The 20,982-nt window shown below is 38.6% G+C and overlaps 1 protein-coding gene across 1 annotated transcript in view; it reads left to right on the top strand.

The window, feature by feature from the left end:
• The window catches only part of LOC128647043 (olfactory receptor 5V1-like), a 40,339-nt gene extending 21,021 nt beyond the window's left edge, over positions 1–19,318 (top strand). The window contains exons 3-4 of the mRNA XM_053699856.1: positions 18,830–18,945; positions 19,197–19,318. Of these exons, the coding sequence (XP_053555831.1) occupies positions 18,830–18,945; positions 19,197–19,318 (238 nt within the window). The remainder of the gene's footprint in view (positions 1–18,829; positions 18,946–19,196) is intronic.
• The last annotated feature ends 1,664 nt before the right edge of the window (positions 19,319–20,982 follow it).

Here is a 20,982-nt window from a genome sequence, read left to right as displayed (position 1 = left end):
CTAAAGGATCTTTAAAAGAAGTGCTATCTTCCATAGGAATAGTATTATGTTTAGCAAGAGTAGAGATAGCCCAATCCACTTTGGGGATCTTTTCCCAAAACTCCAATGTAACTGCTGGCAAAGGATACAATTTTTTAAACCTTGAAGAAGGAATAAAAGAAGTACCAGGCCTATTCCATTCCTTAGAAATCATATCAGAAATAGCATCAGGAACTGGAAAAACATCTGGAGTAACCACAAGAGGTTTATAAACAGAATTTAAACGTTTACTAGTCTTAATATGAAGAGGACTGGTTTCCTCAATATACACTTCTTTTAACAAAGAACGAATGTACTCCATTTTAAATAAATAAGTAGATTTGTCAGTGTTAATATCTGAGGATCTTTTAAATTCACAGGTATATCTTGTACATTAGATGTTGAAGGAACAACAACAGGCAATGCACTATTACTGATGGACACATTCTCTGCATGTAAAAGCTTATCATGACAACTATTACAAACCACAGCTGGAGAAATAATCTCCACAAGTTTACAACAAAATAAACTTAGCTTTGGTAGAACTGTTATCAGGCAGCAGGGTTCCAACAGTGATTTCTGAGACAGGATCAGATTGAGACATCTTGCAAATGTAAGAGAAAAAACAACATATAAAGCAAAATTATCAATTTCCTTATATGGCAGTTTCAAGAATGGGAAAAAATGCAAACAGGATAGCCCTCTGATAGAGGAGAAAAGGCAAGAGGCATATAGGAATGGGGGTTTAAATAATGAAAAAATTTGGCGGCAAGTATGACGCACAACACAAATAGATTTTATTTTTGGTGCTAACAACATCCGGAAATGACACACTCGCGTCATCAAAGACGCAACCTTGTGAAAGAACTCGGTGTCAACTAAGACGCCGGAAATAACAAATTTGCGTCATCGAACATAACTTTTGCTGCAAAAAAATATTGCGCCAAAAATGACGCAATATAGTTTGACATTTTGCGCCCTCGCGAGCCTAATTTTGCACGAGAATGAAAAAGAACAGTCAATTGAAAAAAGATTATACCCCAGGTAAGACATTTGTTTTTTCATAAAAAATGCATTTCCCAGATATGAAACTGACAGTCTGCAAAAGGAAATATACTTAAACCTGACTCATGGCAAACATAAGTACAATACATATATTTAGAACTCTATATAAATACATAAAGTGCCAAACCATAGCTGAGAGTGTCTTAAGTAATGAAAAACATACTTACCAAAAGACACCCATCCACATATAGCAGATAGCCAAACCAGTACTGAAACGGTTATCAGTAGAGGTAATGGAATATGAGAGTATATCGTCAATCTGAAAAGGGAGGTAGGAGATGAATCTCTACGACCGATAACAGAGAACCTATGAAATAGATCTCCCGTGAGGAAAACCATTGTATTCCATAGGTGATACTCCCTTCACATCCCTCTGACATTCACTGTACTCTGAGAGGAATCAGGCTTCAAAATGCTGAGAAGCACATATCAACGTAGAAATCTTAGCACAAACTTACTTCACCACCTCCATAGGAGGTAAAGTTTGTAAAACTGAATTGTGGGTGTGGTGAGGGGTGTATTTATAGGCATTTTGAGGTTTGGGAAACTTTGCCCCTCCTGGTAGGATTGTATATCACATATGTCACTAGCTCATGGACTCTTGCCAATTACATGAAAGAAATGTTTGTATTCAAAGATGTAATAAATCTATATGCATTTAAATTTTGACTGGAATGTCCCTTTAATTCCATAATTAAACCAAATAATAAAGAATTGCTATATTAAGGTCAGGAAGCACAGACTTGCTAATAGAGTAACCATAGACCCACTAAGATTAAGCCAATCAGCATGGGTTTGCTGATATAAATCTAAGTAATTAAAGGAAGCTATATTTTAAAATAAAAAAGAACATTTTCTTCTATGTGAAGAAAATTGGAATGTAAAATATTTCTAACTAACTTCGGGTTTAGCGCAGTTGGTCTAATTCGTGTCAAGTTAGCGTGCAAGCGTAAGTGTTAGTTTCTGGGTTGTTTTTTTAAAAGTGTGCTCCATTGATTTCTATAAAGATAACAAACTAATGCGGTTGAAATATCTGAAGTTGTGCTAGCTTTTAAAACACATTAAAAATGAATAAAAATCACATTGTATGTTTTAGACATGTGCACGGCTAAAAAATTTGGTTCGTTTTCGGTTCGGATTGATTCGGACTTTTCGAATTTTGGTTCGGATCGAATCGGATTTGGCAAAATTTGAATAAATTAGTTTCGGATTTATTCGGATCCGAATAAATTCGTTTCGGATTTATTCGGATTCGGCTGAATTCGGTTCTATTCGGTTCCGAAATTCGGTATGTTTTAGTACACTAAGTCACTAACACCCATAAACTACCTATGAACCACTAAACCGAGGCCCCCCCACATCGCAAACCCTATAATAACATTATTTAACCCCTAATCTGCCGATCGGATATCGGCGCAACCTACATTATAACTATTAACCCCTAATCTGCTGTCCCTAACATCGCCGACCCCTACATTATAGTTATTAACCCCTAATCTGCCCCCCCCAACGTCGCCGCAATCTAACTACAAGTATTAACCCCTAATCTGCCGACCCGATATCGCCGCCGCCTACATTATAGCTATTAACCCCTAATCTGCTGTCCCTAACATCGCCGACCCCTACATTATAGTTATTAACCCCTAATCTGCCCCCCCAACGTCGCCGCAATCTAACTACAAGTATTAACCCCTAATCTGCCGACCCGATATCGCCGCCGCCTACATTATAGCTATTAACCCCTAATCTGCTGTCCCTAACACCGCCGACCCCTACATTATAGTTATTAACCCCTAATCTGCCCCCCCAACGTCGCCGCAATCTAACTACAAGTATTAACCCCTAATCTGCCGACCCAATATCGCCGCCTACATTATAGCTATTAACCCCTAATCTGCTGTCCCTAACACCGCCGACCCCTACATAATAGTTATTAACCCCTAATCTGCCCCCCCCCCAAAGTCGCCGCAATCTAACTACAAGTATTAACCCCTAATCTGCCGACCCGATATCGCCGCCGCCTACATTATAGCTATTAACCCCTAATCTGCTGTCCCTAACACCGCCGACCCCTACATTATAGTTATTAACCCCTAATCTGCCCCCCCAAAGTCGCTACAATCTAACTACAAGTATTAACCCCTAATCTGCCGACCCGATATCGCCGCCTACATTATAGCTATTAACCCCTAATCTGCTGTCCCTAACACCGCCGACCCCTACATTATAGTTATTATCCCTAATCTGCCCCCCTCAACGTCGCCACAATCTAACTACAAGTATTAACCCCTAATCTGCCGACCGCAAATCGCCACCACTATAATAAATGTATTAACCCGTAAACCGCTGCACTCCCGCCTCGCAGACACTATAATACATTTTATTAACCCCTAATCTGCCCTCCCTAACATCGCCGCCACCTACCTACAATTATTAACCCCTAATCTCCTGCCCACAATGTCGCCGCTACTATAATAAGGTTATTAACCCCTAAACCTAAGTCTAACCCTTACACTAACACCCCCCAACTTAAATATAATTTAAATAAAATGAAATAAATTTACTATAGTTAAATAAATGAATCCTATTTAAAACTAAATACTTACCTGTAAAATAAACCCTAATATAGCTACAATATAACTAATAGTTACATTGTAGCTATTTTAGGATTTATATTTATTTTACAGGCAACTTTGTATTTATTTTAACTAGGTACAATAGTTATTAAATAGTTAATAACTATTTAATAACTACCTAGCTAAAATAAATACAAATTTACCTGTAAAATAAATCCTAACCTAAGTTACAATTACACCTAACACTACACTATCATTAAATTAATGAATCCTATTTAAAACTAAATACTTACCTGTAAAATAAACCCTAATATAGCTGCAATATAACTAATAGTTACATTGTAGCTATTTTAGCATTTATATTTATTTTACAGGCAACTTTGTATTTATTTTAACTAGGTACAATAGATATTAAATAGTTATTGACTAATTAATAGCTACCTAGTTAAAATAATTACAAAATTACCTGTAAAATAAATCCTAACCTAAGTTACAATTAAACCTAACACTACACTATCATTAAATAAATTAACTACAAGTACCTACAATTATCTACAATTAAATAAACTAAAGTACAAAAAAACCCCACTAAATTACAAAAAAAAAACAAACACTAAATTACAAAAAATAAAAAAATATTACAAGAATTTTAAACTAATTACACCTAATCTAAGCCCCCTAATAAAATAACAAAGCCCCCCAAAATAAAAAAATGCCCTACCCTATACTAAATTACAAAAGTTAACAGCTCTATTACCTTACCAGCCCTTAAAAGGGCCTTTTGCGGGGGCATGCCCCAAAGAAAACAGCTCTTTTGCCTGTAAAAAAAAAACACAATACCCCCCCCCACATTACAACCCACCACCCACATACCCCTACTCTAACCCAAACCCCCCTTAAATAAACCTAACACTACCCCCCTGAAGATCTCCCTACCTTGAGTCGTGTTCACTCAGCCGGGCCGAAGTCTTCATCCAATGGGGCAGAAGAGGACATCCAGACCGGCAGAAGTCTTCATCCAAGCGGGGCAAGAAGAGGTCTTCCATCCATCAGAAAAGTACCAAAAAACAAACAAACACTAAATTACCAAAAATAATAAAATATTACAATAATTTTAAACTAATTACACCTAATCTAAGCCCCCTACTAGCTATTAATATAGCTACAATATAACTAATACTTACATTGTAGCTATTTTAGGATTTATATTTATTTTACAGGCAACTTTGTATTTATTTTAACTAGGTACAATAGTTATTAAATATTTAATAACTATTTAATAACTACCTAGCTAAAATAAATACAAATTTACCTGTAAAATAAATCCTAACCTAAGTTACAATTACACCTAACACTACACTATCATTACATTAATTAAATAAATGAATCCTATTTAAAACTAAATACTTACCTGTAAAATAAACCCTAATATAGCTACAATATAACTAATAGTTACATTGTAGCTATTTTAGCATTTATATTTATTTTACAGGCAACTTTGTATTTATTTTAACTAGGTACAATAGCTATTAAATAGATATTTACTGTTTAATAGCTACCTAGTTAAAATAATTACAAAATTACCTGTAAAATAAATCCTAACCTAAGTTACAATTAAACCTAACACTACACTATCATGAAATAAATTAAATAAATTAACTACAAGTACCTACAATTAAATACAATGAAATAAACTAAACTAAAGTACAAAAAAACAAACACTAAATTACAAAAAATAAAAAAATATTACAAGAATTTTAAACTAATTACACCTAATCTAAGCCCCCTAATAAAATAACAAAGCCCCCCAAAATAAAAAAATGCCCTACCCTATACTAAATTAAAAAAGTTAACAGCTCTATTACCTTACCAGCCCTTAAAAGGGCCTTTTGCGGGGGCATGCCCCAAAGAAAACAGCTCTTTTGCCTGTAAAAAAAAACACAATACCCCCCACACATTACAACCCACCACCCACATACCCCTACTCTAACCCAAACCCGCCTTAAATAAACCTAACACTACCCCCTGAAGATCTCCCTACCGTGTCTTCACCCAGCGGGCCGAAGTCTTCATCCAATGGGGCAGAAGAGGACATCCAGACCGGCAGAAGTCTTCATCCAAGCGGGGCAAGAAGAGGTCTTCCATCCATCAGAAGTCTTGATCCAGGCGGCATCTTCTCTGTTCATCCATCCGGAGCGGAGCGGCAGCATCCTGAAGAGACATCCGACGCAGAGCATCCTCTTCTTTCTTGATCCGACGACTCAATGACTGTACCTTTAAGTGACGTCATCCAAGATGGCGTCCCTTGAATTCCGATTGGCTGATAGGATTCTATCAGCCAATCGGAATTAAGGTAGGAAAAATCTGATTGGCTGATTCAATCAGCCAATCAGATTCAAGTTCAATCCGATTGGCTGATCCAATCAGCCAATCAGATTGACCTCGCATTCTATTGGTTGATCGGAACAGCCAATAGAATGTGAGGTCAATCTGATTGGCTGATTGGATCAGCCAATCGGATTGAACTTGAATCTGATTGGCTGATTCCATCAGCCAATCAGAATATTCCTACCTTAATTCCGATTGGCTGATAGAATCCTATTAGCCAATCGGAATTCAAGGGATGCCATCTTGGATGAAGTCACTTAAAGGTACAGTCATTGAGTCGTCGAATCAAGAAAGAAGAGGATGCTCTGTGTTGGATGTCTCTTCAGGATGCTGCCGCTCCGCTCCGGATGGATGAACAGAGAAGATGCCACCTGGATCAAGACTTCTGATGGATGGAAGACCTCTTCTTGCCCCGCTTGGATGAAGACTTCTGCCGGTCTGGATGTCCTCTTCTGCCCCATCGGATGAAGACTTCGGCCCGCTGGGTGAAGACACGGTAGGGAGATCTTCAGGGGGGTAGTGTTAGGTTTATTTAAGGGGGGTTTGGGTTAGAGTAGGGGTATGTGGGTGGTGGGTTGTAATGTGGGGGGGTATTGTGTTTTTTTTTACAGGCAAAAGAGCTGTTTTCTTTGGGGCATGCCCCCGCAAAAGGCCCTTTTAAGGGCTGGTAAGGTAATAGAGCTGTTAACTTTTGTAATTTAGTATAGGTTAGGGCATTTTTTTTATTTTGGGGGGCTTTGTTATTTTATTAGGGGGCTTAGATTAGGTGTAATTAGTTTAAAATTCTTGTAATTTTTTTTATTTTTTGTAATTTAGTGTTTGTTTTTTTGTACTTTAGTTTAGTTTATTTCATTGTATTTAATTGTAGGTACTTGTAGTTAATTTATTTAATGTATTTCATGATAGTGTAGTGTTAGGTTTAATTGTAACTTAGGTTAGGATTTATTTTACAGGTAATTTTGTAATTATTTTAACTAGGTAGCTATTAAAAAGTACATATCTATTTAATAGCTATTTTACCTAGTTAAAATAAATACAAAGTTGCCTGTAAAATAAATATAAATCCTAAAATAGCTACAATGTAACTATTAGTTATATTGTAGCTATATTAGGGTTTATTTTACAGGTGAGTATTTAGTTTTAAATAGGATTCATTTATTTAATTAATTTAATGATAGTGTAGTGTTAGGTGTAATTGTAACTATTTAATAACTATTGTACCTAGTTAAAATAAATACAAAGTTGCCTGTAAAATAAATATAAATCCTAAAATAGCTACAATGTAACTATTAGTTGTAGCTATATTAATAGCTAGTAGGGGGCTTAGATTAGGTGTAATTAGTTTAAAATTATTTTGGTAATTTAGTGTTTGTTTGTTTTTTGGTACTTTTCTGATGGATGGAAGACATCTTCTTGCCCCGCTTGGATGAAGACTTCTGCCAGTCTGGATGTCCTCTTCTGCCCCATCGGATGAAGACTTCGGCCCGGCTGGGTGAACACAACTCAAGGTAGGGAGATCTTCAGGGGGGTAGTGTTAGGTTTATTTAAGGGGGGGTTGGGTTAGAGTAGGGGTATGTGGGTGGTGGGTTGTAATGTGGGGGGGGTATTGTTTTTTTTTTTACAGGCAAAAGAGCTGTTTTCTTTGGGGCATGCCCCGCAAAAGGCCCTTTTAAGGGCTGGTAAGGTAATAGAGCTGTTAACTTTTGTAATTTAGTATAGGGTAGGGCATTTTTTTATTTTGGGGGGCTTTGTTATTTTATTAGGGGGCTTAGATTAGGTGTAATTAGTTTAAAATTCTTGTAATATTTTTTTATTTTTTGTAATTTAGTGGGGGTTTTTTGTACTTTAGTTTAGTTTATTTAATTGTATTTAATTGTAGGTACTTGTAGTTAATTTATTTAATGATAGTGTAGTGTTAGGTTTAATTGTAACTTAGGTTAGGATTTATTTTACAGGTAATTTTGTAATTATTTTAACTAGGTAGCTATTAATTAGTCAATAACTATTTAATAGCTATTGTACCTAGTTAAAATAAATACAAAGTTGCCTGTAAAATAAATATAAATGCTAAAATAGCTACAATGTAACTATTAGTTATATTGCAGCTATATTAGGGTTTACAGGTAAGTCTTTAGTTTTATATAGGATTCATTTATTTAATTAATTTAATGATAGTGTAGTGTTAGGTGTAATTGTAACTTAGGTTATGATTTATTTTACAGTTAAATTTGTATTTATTTTAGCTAGGTAGTTATTAAATAGTTATTAACTATTGTACCTAGTTAAAATAAATACAAAGTTGCTTGTAAAATAAATATAAATCCTAAAATAGCTACAATGTAACTATTAGTTATATTGTAGCTATATTAATAGCTAGTAGGGGGCTTAGATTAGGTGTAATTAGTTTAAAATTATTGTAATATTTTATTATTTTTGGTAATTTAGTGTTTGTTTGTATTTTGGTACTTGTATGATGGATGGAAGACCTCTTCTTGCCCCGCTTGGATGAAGACTTCTGCCGGTCTGGATGTACTCTTCTGCCCCATCGGATGAAGACTTCGGCCCGGCTGGATGAACACGACTCAAGGTAGGTAGATCTTCAGGGGGGTAGTGTTAGGTTTATTTAAGGGGGGTTTGGGTTAGAGTAGGGGTATGTGGGTGGTGAGTTGTAATGTGGGGGGGTATTGTGTTTTTTTTTACAGGCAAAAGAGCTGTTTTCTTTGGGGCATGCCCCGCAAAAGGCCCTTTTAAGGGTTGGTAAGGTAATAGAGCTGTTAACTTTTGTAAATTAGTATAGGGTAGGGCATTTTTTTTATTTTGGGGGGCTTTGTTATTTTATTAGGGGGCTTAGATTAGGTGTAATTAGTTTAAAATTCTTGTAATATTTTTTTATTTTTTGTAATTTAGTGTTTGTTTGTTTTTGTAATTTAGTGGGGTTTTTTTTGTACTTTAGTTTATTTAATTGTAGATAATTGTAGGTACTTGTAGTTAATTTATTTAATGATAGTGTAGTGTTAGGTTTAATTGTAACTTAGGTTAGGATTTATTTTACAGGTAATTTTGTAATTATTTTTACTAGGTAGCTATTAATTAGTCAATAACTATTTAATAGCTATTGTACCTAGTTAAAATAAATACAAAGTTGCCTGTAAAATAAATATAAATGCTAAAATAGCTACAATGTAACTATTAGTTATATTGCAGCTATATTAGGGTTTATTTTACAGGTAAGTCTTTAGTTTTATATAGGATTAATTTATTTAATTATAGTGTAGTGTTAGGTGTAATTGTAACTTAGGTTAGGATTTATTTTACAGGTAAATTTGTATTTATTTTAGCTAGGTAGTTATTAAATAGTTATTAACTATTTAATAGCTATTGTACCTAGTTAAAATAAATACAAAGTTACCTGTAAAATAAATATAAATGCTAAAATAGCTACAATGTAACTATTAGTTATATTGTAGCTATATTAGGGTTTATTTTACAGGTAAGTATTTAGTTTTAAATAGGATTCATTTATTTAACTATAGTAAATTTATTTCGTTTTATTTAAATTATATTTAAGTTAGGGGGTGTTAGTGTTAGGGTTAGACTTAGGTTTAGGGGTTAATAACCTTATTATAGTAGCGGCGACGTTGTGGGCAGGAGATTAGGGGTTAATAATTGTAGGTAGGTGGCGGCGATGTTAGGGAGGGCAGATTTGGGGTTAATAAAATGTATTATAGTGTTTGCGAGGCAGGAGTGTGGTGGTTTAGGGGTTAATACATTTATTATAGTGGCGCCGATTTGCGGACGGCAGATTAGGGGTTAATACTTGTAGTTAGATTGCGGCGACGTTGGGGGGGGGGGCAGATTAGGGGTTAATAACTATAATGTAGGGGTCGGCGGTGTTAGGGACAGCAGATTATTGGTTAATAGCTATAATGTAGGCGGCGGCGATATCGGGTCGGCAGATTAGGGGTTAATACTTGTAGTTAGATTGCGGCGACGTTGGGGGGGGGCAGATTAGGGGTTAATAACTATAATGTAGGGGTCGGCGGTGTTAGGGACAGCAGATTAGGGGTTAATAGCTATAATGTAGGCGGCGGCGATATCGGGTCGGCAGATTAGAGGTTAATACTTGTAGTTAGATTGCGGCGACGTTGGGGGGGGGAGCAGATTAGGGGTTAATAACTATAATGTAGGGGTCGGCGGTGTTAGGGACAGCAGATTAGGAGTTAATAGCTATAATGTAGGCGGCGGCGATATTCGGTCGGCAGATTAGGGGTTAATAAAATAATGCAGATGTCAGCGATAGCGGGGGCGGCAGATTAGGGGTTAATAAGTGTCAGATTAGGGGTGTTTAGAGACTCGGGGTACATGTTAGGGTGTTAGGTGCAGACTTAGTGTTTCCCCATAGGAAACAATCGAGCTGCGGTGTTATTTTTTTTTTCAACCGAAACTCCCATTGTTTCCTATGGGGAAATGCCGAATTTTACCGAGCTAATTCGGATTTATTCGGAGATACGGCAGCTATTTCGGATTCATTCGGTAGATTCGGAAGTATTTTAATTCGGAAATCCGAATCGATCCGAATCTCCGAATTTACCGAATTTTCCGAATTTCCGAATAAATCCGAAACGAACCGCACATGTCTAGTATGTTTCAAGGTACTGTATTTGACTGGGAAGGGCTCAAAAGTGTATATATATCTATATATATATATATATATATATATATATATATATATATATATATACATATGTGTGCACAAAATACACATGAATACACATATCTAGACATGTATACATATACACGTGCACATATTTAGACATATATATATACACAAACACACAGAAGCGTACTCACAGGAATGAACAACCGGCTCAATACCATTGTTAGTCTGTTCTATGGCTATCCTATACTTTAAATTAAATTTACAATATAACTATCTTAAAATAATTAAATAAAAACTTACCTGTGAAATAAAAAACCTAAGATTAAACTATAAAAAACTAGCATTTAATACAAGAAAAGAAAAATAAAAACAAAAAAATAAAAACAAACACTAACATTCGAAAAATAAAAAAAAATCTAAGATTATATAAAATAATGAACAAAATTATCCAAAATAATAAAAATTAAACCTAATCTAATAGCCCTATAAAATAAAAAAAAGCCACCCCAAAATAAAACACCCCATAACCTATCAATAAACTACCAATAGCCCTTATAGCCGCCTGGATGAAGACTTCTTGCTGCCTGGATGGAAAAATAAAAGCAAACTCAGCACAACATTACAACTCAAAAAGTTGATAAAAATGTGTTACTGCACCTCCTAACAGCCATGAATTGCTTAATCAGCTCTGTTGTAATCTTGCAACCATTAACTTCTTGCTGCTTACTCCTAGTTTCATTGTCTATAAAACAGTCCACTCTTACACATGCACAAATGAAAAAAGTTCAAAAGAAATAAAAGAAAAATAAGACAACTTCATCAGCTTTAAGATAGTGAGACTAAACTTGAGTCTCACAAGGACTAAAGAGTCCTTATGAATACTGCATGTTTGAACAAGGTTTAGGTATTTAACACATCTATATATGTTAAGGCCCGGAACACTTACTTATGAATGACTAGAAACGATAGGTGAAGCAAGCCTCTATCAATTTTAAACACGATCTTGCCTCAACTAGAAGGCCCCTTGGTATCCTAACAAGAGTTTATGAATCTAGCCCATCCTATATTATAAAAGGCCAGGTATGTTTGTCAGATGCAGTCATGCGCAGTAGAGACTGTGCGAGGACAAACATACCTAGTCTTTAGGATCAACTTCAGACATCAACATCAGACCGGCCATTGCGGGGGCATGGGCGTAGTTGGGCGCTGTGAGGGGGCGTGACCGATGGGCGTAGTCGGGCAATGTGAGGGGGCGTGGTCGGCCCGGGAGTAGGCATGGTCGTCGGGAGTGGGCGTGGCCTGAGAGCAAAAAAGAGGGGGGAGAGATAGAGAGAGCAAAAGAGAGGGGGAAGATAGAGCAAAATAGAGGGGGAGAGGGAGCAAAAGAGAGGGGGGAGAGAGAAAGAGAGGGGGGAGAGAGAACCAAAAAGAGGGGGGAGAGAATGAGAGCAAAAGAGAGGGGGGAGAGATAGTTAAAAAGAGGGGAGAGAAAGCAAAAGAAAGGGGAGAGAGAGCAAAAGAGAGGGGAGAGAGCAAAAGAGAGGGGATAAAAAGAGGAAAAGAGAGAGGTGAGAGAGCAAAAGAGAGGGGGGAGAGAGCAAAAGAGAGGGGAAGAGAGAGCAAAAGAGAGAGGGGAGAGAGAGCAAATGAGAGGGGAAAGAGAGAGCAAAGGAGAGAGGGAAGAGCAAAAGAGAGGGGGGAGAGAGAGCAAAGGAGAGGGGGAGAGAGAGCAAAGGAGAGGGGGCAAGTAATAGATCACGTAGGCCCACAAAGAAAGGGAGGTAATCGTGAGATGGGAGTGCCATGATGGGGGCGTTGCAGAGCGTGGTCGCCCGGGACTAGGCGTGGTCACCCAGCAGTGGGCGTGGCTTGGGAACAAAAAAGAGGGGGGAGAGATAGAGAGAGCAAAAGAGAGGGGGAAGATAGAGCAAAATAGAGGGGGAGAGAGAGCGAAAGAGAGGGGGGAGAGAGAAAGAGAGGGGGGAGAGAGAACTAAAGAGAGGGGGAGAGAAAGAGAGCAAAAGAGAGGGGGGAGAGAGAGCAAAGGAGAGGGGGAGAGAGAGCAAAGAAGAGGGGACAAGTAATAGATCAAGTAGGCCCACAAAGAAAGGGAGGTAATCGTGAGAAATTACTTAAACAAATAGAAATGTACTGGATAAACAAATTGGGATCATTGGTCCCAAATGGTAAGAATAGGGACTTTGAGTGGTCAGTATTCTGGTAAAAAAAACTGTTATTTTAAATAGTATGTAGATATCTCCTTAAGAATAGGCCCTGATTTAAGGTAGTAATGCAGGTTTCAAATTAACTAAATGCATGCATGTATAGTTTGGTTATTAAATTCTGTATAATAATAATGAATATGCAACAATGTATTGAGCAAATATATTTAAGAAGAAAAGTTTGTTTAAAAGATGTAATAATCAACTTATGACATTAGGTGGCGCCTGAGGTCAGAAATGAATGGCGCCAAACTGAACAGTTTAAAAGAGGCTACTCAGTGTATGATATGTATAGCATGATTAAGTGACACTAGTCACGAAACGTTGCTGTATTTTTGTCAATAAAGACATATTGTATATCACTAATGCTGTGGACATTCACATATATGACATTGTTTGTGGAACAGGCAGGTTTCCACGGTTACACGAGCACAGGTTTATCCAGCAGCTGTTCCAACAACTATAAAGAAAGGAGAGGGGAGAGAGAGCAAAAGGGAGGGGAGAGAGAGCAAAATAGGTGTGAGAGAGAAAGCAAAAGAGGGGGGAGAGAGAGCAAAAGAGAGGGGGAGAGAGAGAGAGCAAAAGAGAGGGGGAGAGAGAGCAAAAGAGGGGGGGAGAGAGCAAAAGAGAGAGGGGAGAGAGAGCAAAGGAGATGGGCAAGAGAGAGCAAAGGAGAGAGGGGAGAGCCAAAGAGTGGGGGGGAGAGCAAAGGAGAGGGGGAGAGAGAGAGGGGAGAGAGAGCAAAGGAGAGTGGCAAGAGAGAGCAAAGGAGAGAGGGAAGAGCAAAAGAGAGGGGGGAGAGAGCAAAGTAGAGGGGGGAGAGAGAGCAAAGAAGAGGGGGAGAGAGAGCAAAAAAGAGAGGAGAGAGAGCAAAAGAGGGGGGAGAGAGAGCAAAATAGGTGGGAGAGAGAAAGCAAAAGAGGGGGGAGAGAGAGCAAAAGAGAAGGGGGAGAGAGCAAAAGAGAGAGGGGAGAGTAAAAGAGAGGGGGGAGAGAGAGCAAAAGAGAGAGGGAGAGAGAAAGAGAGCAAAAGAGAGGGGGAGAGAGAGCAAACAAAAGAGGGAGAGAGAGCAAAAAAGAGCAAGAGAGCACAAAAGAGGGGAGAGAGAGAATGCAAAAGAGAGGGGTGAGAGAGAAAGAGCAAAAGAGAGGGTGAGAGAGAAAAAAAGAGAGCAAGAGAGCACAAAAGAGGAGAGAGAGAGAGAGAGAGAGAGAGAGAGAGAAAGAGCAAAAGAGAGGGGGAGAGAGAGAGCAAAAGAGAGGGGAAGAGAGAGCAAAAGAGAGGGGGAGAGAGAGAGCAAAAGAAAGAGGGAGAGAGAGCAAAAGAGAGCAAGAGAGCACAAAAGAGGGGAGAGAGAGAGCGCAAAAGAGAGGGGGAGAGAGAGAGTGCAAAAGAGAGGGGGAGAGAGAGAGCAAAAGAGAGGAGGAGAGAGAAAGAAAGCAGAAGAGAGGGGGAGAGAGAGCAAAAGAAAGAGGGAGAGAGAGCAAAAGAGAGAGAGAGAGCACAAAAGAGGGGACAGAGAGTGCAAAAGAGAAGCGGAGAGAGAGCGCAAAAGAGATTGGGAGAGAGAGTGCACAAAAGAGAGGAGGAAGAGAAAGAAAGCAGAAGAGAGGGGGAGAGAGAGCAAAAGAAAGAGGGAGAGAGAGCAAAAGAGAGCGAGAGAGCACAAAAGAGGGGAGAGAGAGTGCAAAAGAGAAGCGGAGAGAGAGCACAAAAGAAATTGGGAGAGAGAGTGCACAAAAGAGAGGAGGAAGAGAAAGAAAGCAGAAGAGAGGGGGAGAGAGAGCAAAAGAAAGAGGGAGAGAGAGCAAAAGAGAGCGACAGAGCACAAAAGAGGGGAGAGAGAGTGCAAAAGAGAAGCGGAGAGAGAGCGCAAAAGAGATTGGGAGATAGAGTGCACAAAAGAGAGGAGGAAGAGAGAGAGAGCAAAAGAGAGGGGGGAGAGAGAGCAAGGGGTGGAACCGCTGTACTACAAAAAATGGCCCGTGTGCATGGGCTTTAGGACTAGTTTACTATATATGGTGAGGTTAATGCAAATTTAGGCGACACTCTGAAGCTGTAGCCATGGTGTGAGGCCCATGACTCAATCTGACTTTCCTCATGTATATATATATATATATATATATATATATATATATATAGGTCAGTTTTTCCAAATACACACTCAGCCTAAGTGTTTAGGAGGTATCCGGAAGGAAGCAGGCAACACAGGATTGTAATTCAAAGAAAATAAGGCTTTATTCCAATCGTAGGAAAAAACAGCAAGGCCTTAACCCATAACGTTTCGGTCTACACCTAGAACTTTATCACATGGGCTCCATTTGATAAAGGTCTAGGTGTAGACCGAAACGTTATGGGTTAAGGCCCTGCTGTTTTTTCCTACGATTGGAATAAAGCATTATTTTCTTTGAATTACAATCCTGTGTTGCCTGCTTCCTTCCGGATACCTCCTAAACACTTAGGCTGAGTGTGTATTTGGAAAAACTGACCTACATGCAATACTTCTATCTGCAGTGCACCGGGTGGTTGCTTCATTATTGTGTGCCACTTTTTCTGCATCTCTCTATATATATACAGTGGATATAAAAAGTCTACACACCCCTGTTAAAATGTCAGGTTTCTGTGATGTAAAAAAATGAGACAAAGATAAATCATTTCAGAACTTTTTCCACCTTTAATGTGACCTATAAACTGTACAATTCAATTGAAAAACAAACTGAAATCTTTTAGGTAAAGGGAAATAAAAATAAAAAAATAAAATAATATGGTTGCATAAGTGTGAACACCCTTTTATAACTGGGGATGTAGTTGTGTTCAGAATTAAGCAAACACATTCCAAATCCTGTTAAATAGGAGTCAGTACACACCTGTCATCATTTAAAGTGCCTCTGATTAACCCCAAATAAAGTTCAGCTGCTCTAGTTGGTCTTTCCTGACATTTTGTTAGACGCATCCTACAGCAAAAGCCATGGTCCGCAGAGAGCTTCTAAAGCATCAGAGGGATCTCATTGTTAAAAGGTATCAGTCAGGAGAAGGGTACAAAAGAATTTCCAAGGCATTAGATATACCATGGAACACAGTGAAGACAGTCATCATCAAGAGAAGAAAATATGGTGCAACAGTGACATTACCAAGAACTGGATGTCCCTCCAAAATTGATGAAAAGACGAGAAGAAAACTGGTCTGGGAGGCTGCCAAGAGGCCTACAGCAACATTAAAGGAGCTGCAGGAATATCTGGCAAGTACTGGCTGTGTGGTACATGTGACAACAATTGCCCATATTCTTCATTTGTCTGGGCTATGGGGTAGAGTGGCAAGACGGAAGCCTTTTCTTACAAAAAAAAAACATCAAAGCCCGGCTAAATTTTGCAAAAACACATCTGAAGTTTCCCAAAAGCATGTTGCTAAAGGTGTTATGGTTTGATGAAACCAAAGTTAAACTTTTTGGCCATAATTCCAAAAGATATGTTTGGCGCAAAAACAACACTGCATATCACCAAAAGAACACCATACCCACAGTGAAGCATGGTGGTGTCCGCATCATTCTTTGGGGCTGTTTTTCTTCAGCTGGAACTGGGGCCTTAGTCAAGGTAGAGGGAATAATGAACAGTTCTAAATAACAGTCAATTTGGCACAAAACATTCAGGCTTCTGCTAGAAAGCTGAACATGAAGAGGAACTTCATCTTTTAGCATGACAACGACCCAAAGCATACATCCAAATCAACAAAGGAATGGCTTCACCAGAAGAAGATTAAAGTTCTGGGATGGCCCAGCCAGAGCCCAGACCTGAATCCGATTGAAAATCTGTGGGGTGATCTGAAGAGGGCTGTGCACAGGAGATGCCCTCGCATTCTGACAGATTTAGAGTGTTTTTGCAAAGAAGAGTGGGCAAATCTTGCCAAGTCAAGATGTGCCATGCTGAAAAACTCATACCCAAAAAGACTGAGTGCTGTAATAAAATCAAAAGGTGCTTCAATAAAGTATTAGTTTAAGGGTGTTCACACTTATGCAACCATATTATTTTATTTTTTTATTTTTATTTGCCTTTACCTAAAAGATTTCAGTTTGTTTTTCAATTGAGATGTACAGTTTATAGGTCACATTAAAGGTGGAAAAAGTTCTGAAATGATTTATCTTTGTCTCATTTTTTACATCACAGAAATCTGACATTTTAACAGGGGTGTGTAGACTTTTTATATCCACTATATATTGATATATATATATATATATATATATATATCCTATATAATAAAAGGCCAGGTATGTTTGTCAGATGCAGTCATGCGCAGTAGAGGACAAACATACCTGGCCTTTAGGATCAATTTCTGACATCAAAATCAGATTGGCCGTTGCGTGGGCGTGGGCATGACCGGACGGAGAGGGCGTGGTGAGGGGGGAGTGACCGACGGGAGTGCCGTGATTGGGGCATGACCAGGTGAGGTCAACCCAGAAGTGGGCGTGGCCGACTGCGAGTGGGCATAGCCTGAGAGAGATAAAGAGGGGGGAAAGATAGAGAGAGCAAAAGAGAGGGGGAAGAGAGAGCAAAATAGAGGGGGGAGAGAACAAAAGAGAGGGGGAGAGAGAAATAGAGGGGGGAGAGAGAGCTAAAGAGAGGGGGGAGAGAGAAAGAGAGCAAAAGAGAGGGGGAGAGAAAGCAAAGGAAAGGGGCAAAAGAGAGCAAAGGAGAGAGGGGAAAGCAAAAGAGAGGTGGGAGAGAGAGCAAAGGAGAGAGGGAGAGAGAGCAAAGGAGAGGGGGGAGAGAGCAAAGGAGAAGGGGGGAGAGAGTAAAAACAGAAGGTAGAGAGATCAAAAGAGGGGGAGAGAGCAAAAGAGAGGGGGGAGAGAGCAAAAGAGAGAGGGGAGAAAGAACAAAGGAGAGGGGCGAAAGAGAGCAAAGGAGAGAGGAGAGAGCAAAAGAGAGGGGGGAGAGAGCAAAGGAGAGGAGGAGAGAGAGCAAAGGAGAGGGGGGAGAGAGCAAAAAAGAGAGGGATGGAGAGCAAAAGAGGGGGGAGAGAGAGCAAAATAGGTGTGAGAGAGAAAGCAAAAGAGGGGAGAGAGAGAGCAAAAGAGAAGGGGAGAGAGAGAGCAAAAGAGAGGGGAAGAGAGAAAGAGAGCAAAATAGAGGGGGAGAGATAGCAAAAGAAAGAGGTAGAGAGAGCAAAAGAGAGTGAGAGAGCACAAAAGAGGGGAGAGAGTGCAAAAGAGAGGGGGAGAGAGAGATCAAAATAGAGGGGGAGAGAGAAAGAGAGCAAAAGAGAGGGGGGAGAGAGCAAAAGAAAGATGGAGAGAGAGCAAAAGAGAGTAAGAGAGCACAAAAGAGGGGAGAGAGAGAGAGCACAAAAGAGAGGGGGAGAGAGAGCGAGCGCAAAAGAGAGGGAGAGAGAGAGCACAAAAGAGAGGGGGAGAGAGAGAGCACAAAAGAGAGGGGGAGAGAGAGAGCGCAAAAGAGAGGCGGAGAGAGAGCACAAAAGAGAGGGGGAGAGAGAGAGCGCAAAAGAGAGGGGTAGAGAGAGAGCAAAAAAAAGAGGAGGAGGGAGAGCAAAAGAGAGGGGGAAGAGAGAGAGCAAGGGGTGGGACCGCTGTACTACAAAAAATGGCCCGTGTGCACAGGCTTTAGGACTAGTATATATATATATATATATATATATCAGTTCTTGTCCTGATGCTTTGGGTGTCTGCCCATGTCTCCATTTGTACTGCTGCTTCTGCTGCTGCTTCAACTTGAGACAATTTAGACAACACTTAATTATCCACAATGTAAGACCCACACCATGCTGAGACTTTGTTGTCCTATTCAAGTATGTGCAATTGGGTTCCTCTGATGTTCTCAAAACGTCCTCCATAGAAAATAACAGGGAATTAATTTAGTTAACAAGTAAATACATTTTCAAAAATTCAGCTTAAATGAAGAGCATTTCTCCGAACCAGGGGAGTTGCCACGGCAGATGCAGCTTCATGTCTTTACAATATTTCAAGGGAGCTCAGCAGCAGAGGATTTGCTCAGCTGTCCATACTGTAAGTACTAAGAAATTATTAAATGACTGCCACAGTAGGAAACTAAGTGATCATGCCAAGACAGACCCTCAGGAAAATAACTACTTTTTATAACTCAGATGATACACAGCATAATAAAAACTTTGAGCTCACAGAAAAAACTCAACTTTTAATCACTGAGCTGACATCAAATTTACTTTAAACTTACTTTCTCTCCCCTGGTGTGAAATTTTGAGGTTACTGTCTGACTGTTGGATCATTTTCTTCTCTAGATTGCCTGAAAACCCTCAGATTTCGAAAACTACGAGATTTCTTGAATAGATTCCTGGACCTGCATCCAATTTTTATCCCAGATGATCTGGAATTGGTTAAATCTCCTATCAGCTCTACTTAAGGACCTGTCTTTAAGATTTGTAATTTGTAACCTGCAAATTACCTTACCTGAACTTTGGGGACTAATATTCCTTCTTTATCTTATTTCTAATAACTTCTACTTGGCCCTATCATTAGTTGTAATGATGTTTGAAGCTAGTGTGCCTGAGTTTCTATAAATGAAAAGATTTAGTATAGAAATATCTGGCACTACAATTATAGTTAGCTAATGGAATAAAAATATTTGTTATTCATAATTTCCTGATATACTTATTTTCTCCAAACCTCAGATATGCCTTATACAGTTATTATTAGCCTGTTTATTTTCCAATAGCTGCTGTTGCTGCATTGGTTGTTCTCCTAATGTCTTCCTTATATATAAGGTTCCCTGTATATAATTCTATAGATATGTGTAATAGATATGTCTGTGGGCACAAACATGTAAGGTGGCAGCTCAGTGATATAACTCAGTATAATCATTTCATCATTGTGTAGGTTTTACTTTTTATATGCATAACTCTCCTAATTGTCCAAAAGTGACCTCCAGGCCTGCCTCACAACTGTATTATTAAACAAGATGCTACAAAAATGCAGGTACTATTTCATGCATATTCTATTTCACCCAAGGATCCAAAAGTGGCTCTTAGACCTGTCCCAAGACCTCCACTCTCTTCAATTCATTGTGCTATCTCTTAGGTCTAAGAGTGACCTTTTCTTTCATATAAGGTACTTTAATATTTACTTCTTAATATTTGTTTTTAACTTGTATAATTGGTTTCTAAGCCATCTTAAGGGCTGGGGCATGTTCTAGTTCCCTTTGTTTTACTTGAAACCTTTAGCAAAATCTTATTTTCTCATAGATATTTGCAGGGGTCCAAGAGTGGCCCTTTCTCTTTTCTTTTCCCCAACTATTTCCCCACTATCATTTGATTTATGTACTGAGTGACCCACGAGAGATCATGGTTTAACATTCTGGAAACCCCCTTCTTTTATTATAATAGCTGAAATCTGCACAGATGATTATTTACCTTAAAATAAAAAACGTAGGTACCATATAACTTTACCATAACCACTACTGCTCTAATTTTCTTTTGTGATATCTGACAAATCTTATTATCTGCTTGTGTATCCCAGGGATTGTTCTTTTCAAATTTGTGTGCTTTTGCTATTTGTTTGTTATGTACCTAAATAAAAAAGTAAAAAAATGCTTGAGTTTTTATTTTGATTGTGCACACATAAGTATACTTTTTTTTCTCATAAATTAATCAGTCCATCAATAAATATATTAAATTCTGTACAAAAAAAGGGGGATTCTGTGTGACCATGACCAGGCACAACAATTTACATTTTAAAATACCTACTCATTAAAGGAAATTATTTTACTCAAAAGAGGCCAAAGCATATTTTCAACAAGTTCAAGGCTTTGAGGCAGAAAGTTCCAAAAATGTGTTGGAAAAATGTTTTTTTTTTTTTTTTTATTGATTGTAATAGCAATATTGCTTTGTTCCTATCCAAGATTTAGGGTGACTTTTATGCCACAAATGCATTTAAAAGAGTGTAATAAATGTTTATTAAAGAGTTTTAAAAACATTAGGAATGTGTGCACATATGCTTACCAGACATCCCAACTCTCCCTGAAGTTCAGGGAGTCTCCCTGATTGTAATAGTGGCTCCTTGATGCCAGCA

Source organism: Bombina bombina, chromosome 2 (genome assembly GCF_027579735.1).
Source record: "Bombina bombina isolate aBomBom1 chromosome 2, aBomBom1.pri, whole genome shotgun sequence".
In the NCBI taxonomy this organism is placed as follows: domain Eukaryota; kingdom Metazoa; phylum Chordata; class Amphibia; order Anura; family Bombinatoridae; genus Bombina; species Bombina bombina.
Note: the sequence above shows the minus strand (reverse complement) of the source record. Positions and strands in the feature narration are given on the sequence as shown.